Source organism: Labeo rohita, chromosome 2 (genome assembly GCF_022985175.1).
Source record: "Labeo rohita strain BAU-BD-2019 chromosome 2, IGBB_LRoh.1.0, whole genome shotgun sequence".
In the NCBI taxonomy this organism is placed as follows: Eukaryota; Metazoa; Chordata; class Actinopteri; order Cypriniformes; family Cyprinidae; genus Labeo; species Labeo rohita.
Window position 1 is genome coordinate 21,682,191 of NC_066870.1, and position 2,987 is coordinate 21,685,177.

Consider the following 2,987-nt stretch of genomic DNA (forward strand, 5'->3'; position numbering starts at 1 on the left):
TTCCACTGCTTTGGTCAGTGAGATTTTCTGTTGCAGCTCCCCCGGCTCCATCCACTGCAAAAAAGCAAATAAACAAACAAAACTCACAAATCATTTTTAAATACATATGTATAAGGTAAGGTAATAATAAAACTATATTAAACCTAACATCTTAAAAGCATTGGTAAAACAGAATGATGATAAACATAAAATGGGCACACATTAAAACACTTACCTTTACATACAAGGAGAATAAACAGCAAAAAGGATAATTGTAGCTGAAGACTCATGATGGCAGATGTAAGACTAGTGAACTTCTGTTATATTCAGGGATGACTGAACAACAAACAGGAAGTTGGTTTGCTATTAAGATTCCTGTCCTCATGCTATTCTGAGTTTGTAATGAGGTTCATGATGCTAATGTGATACAGGTGCACACAATGTTTGAAAATTTATTCATTTATTTATTTTTTGTGGAAAGTTGAGTACACTCCTGTGTATTACTTAAAAGTTAGACCACGTGATATTTTTAGGACCATTTTTTTAGGACCATTTGATTAATACAATTTTTATAAAATATAAATTAATGTGTGATTTCATATTAAATGATTGGTTTTGCAGTTATATATATATATATATATATATAATGGGCACACATTAAATATATATATATCGGCTTGGGTGTGTGTTCTTACTCTGTGGGCAGGACAGGATGCTAATTTAATATAAATCTGTCAAAAAACAAAAACAAAAAAAAAAAACGAAAGAAAGAAAAAAAAAGAAAGAAAAAAAAATCCATTCTAATGATTTTTCTTCAGAATGTTCTTTGGTTTCTGTGAAAGCATCAGAAAGACTGAATTCTGGTTAACCTTTCAGAGCAATATGCATTATTGATTCTGTAAATCTATGTAGCGAAAAAAAATAAGTTGCAGTTATTTAGCAGCAAATGCTTTAGAATGTCATGATAAAGGCCTCAGCACCAACGTTATGAGGACCCTCTTGGAATGGCTGTGTTTATCTTATCAAGAGTTTTTATCTTTGGAGGAAGGGTTGCGTTTTTTTGTGCGGGGCTTCGGTTTTTAGACACACTGTGCTGTTTAAGACCCAGCATGCACAGTAATACATCGCTGCATGCTCCATTTTCAGCTTGGTGATTTTCAGAACAAAATGATTTGATCCTTTCTTTTCTGATTTTACAGATTCAAAACCGACATCATTTTTTGCAGATCCATCATTAATGTCAGCATACAGAATTCTCCTTAAGGTTTCTTGATCTTTTTGCAGATACCAGTGGATATAGCCCCAGCAGCTTACTTGTAACTGACAGTCTATAATGGCTAACTTTTCCTCTGCTTTGGTCAGTGTGATTTTCTGCTGCAGCGCCTCGGCTCCATCCACTGCAACAAAAACAAAAAAAAACAATTCACAAATCAAATTCCCATTTCATAGAGACTGTTAGATTATATAATATATAATAATGGTTATTGATTCTGTTACTTAAAGTACTATAATACAGAATCAATTACAAGGTCACACAATAAAATACTCACCTTTGCATATGAACTGAATAAACAGGAAAAATGAAAGCACCAAAAGAGCATTCATAGCTTTCATGGTGGCAGAGAAAGTCTTCTGTATTTTCTCTGTGATGAAGGTGGAATTAATTTCAATGAGCAATAAACAGGAAGTTGTAATGCTACTGAGTGTCCTGTCTCATGCTAATTGCTAATCTGAGCTACAGATGTGACATGAGTTTAACCCTTCCGTTTACCTCAGGGGCGTTTCCTCGGTGGAGGCAAGGAAGGCAGTGTCTCCTCAAAATAGTGGATGACAAAAAAATCGTAGTACAAATATTACAAATTATAACATTAAAAATTGTATAAATCACTCGTTTTTTTAGGAAACCTTGTCGAACAGCGACACCAGCAGGTAATGTTACTGTAGGAGTCCGCGTCTCTCTCACCTCCCCTGAGTCCATTGCAATTCCTCCATCGCGATATGATTGGATATGACTGCTTATGTTCGGCTGTGATTGGTTCATGCGATAAATCCCGCCCCTTGGGTTAGTGTGCGTTCCGCGTTCGCGAATCAGTCTGAATGAATGGCGTTAATGGGAAGACTAATTAAAAAGTAAGAAAACAACTCACACACTTCGATATAACCACTTTGGTACGTCAAAATAAGACTTGAAATGGCATCAAAACATGATGTCTGGGAGTTTTGAGGAATCATCTTTGGTGAAATTTAAAGTAAATTTCCGTGTTTGTGACTAATATTTAGGCTACAGAGCTCTGATTACTACTGATGATCCGAAAAAATAATTAAAAGTTGATTATTAAAAAGAATAGCTGAACATAAGTTCATAAATAAAATATGTTGTTTAAATTATTACTTTCTTGAGTTATTACTTTAATATAAAATATGTAAATTAAATCTATTGATGAGATTCATACATGGCTTTAATAAATAGAATATAAAATAGAACTTTTTTTCTTTTTCTGATAGTGTATGTAATGTTTATTTAACCAGGAAAATGTGACTGGGCTTACATTTACATTTGATTTTTAAATAAATAAATTAATCAAACTCAGTCTTGGAGAAGCTTTTTTGATACTTTTCTTCTTAAAACCCAATCAAATCAATAAACAATTGAATACATAATCAAAGACTTCAAAACATATTGGCTGCACTGCTTACATTATGTCACATTATATCAGTGGCCGATGTGTTATTGTGTAGAGACTCTTGAATTGCTAGCTGAAGTTGTTGTACTTCACCCCTAAATATTGTTAGCAATGAGAAGGCCTGCATGTGGCATTTCCACTAAGTTTCATTAAGTATCATTCTAACCCTATATTGTTGTTTTTGCTATCAGCAAGTATGCATGTGCAGAACCACACTTTGTGGTTGTTTTCAGAGAGTATCTATCAGATGAGTTAATACTGTAATAAATGTGGTTTATAACAGATTTTGGCAACGCTCCTGTTGTGGAGTAACAGTCTCTCATG

The 2,987-nt window shown here is 33.8% G+C and overlaps 1 gene segment (V, D, J or C); it reads right to left on the reverse strand.

Annotated features, from left to right (window-relative positions):
- Positions 1-997: 997 nt before the first annotated feature.
- LOC127152563 (T cell receptor gamma variable 4-like) lies at positions 998-1,750 on the reverse strand. The segment is given in 2 exon segments: positions 998-1,376; positions 1,530-1,750. Coding segments are annotated over 2 exon segments (429 nt in total).
- Positions 1,751-2,987: the final 1,237 nt, after the last annotated feature.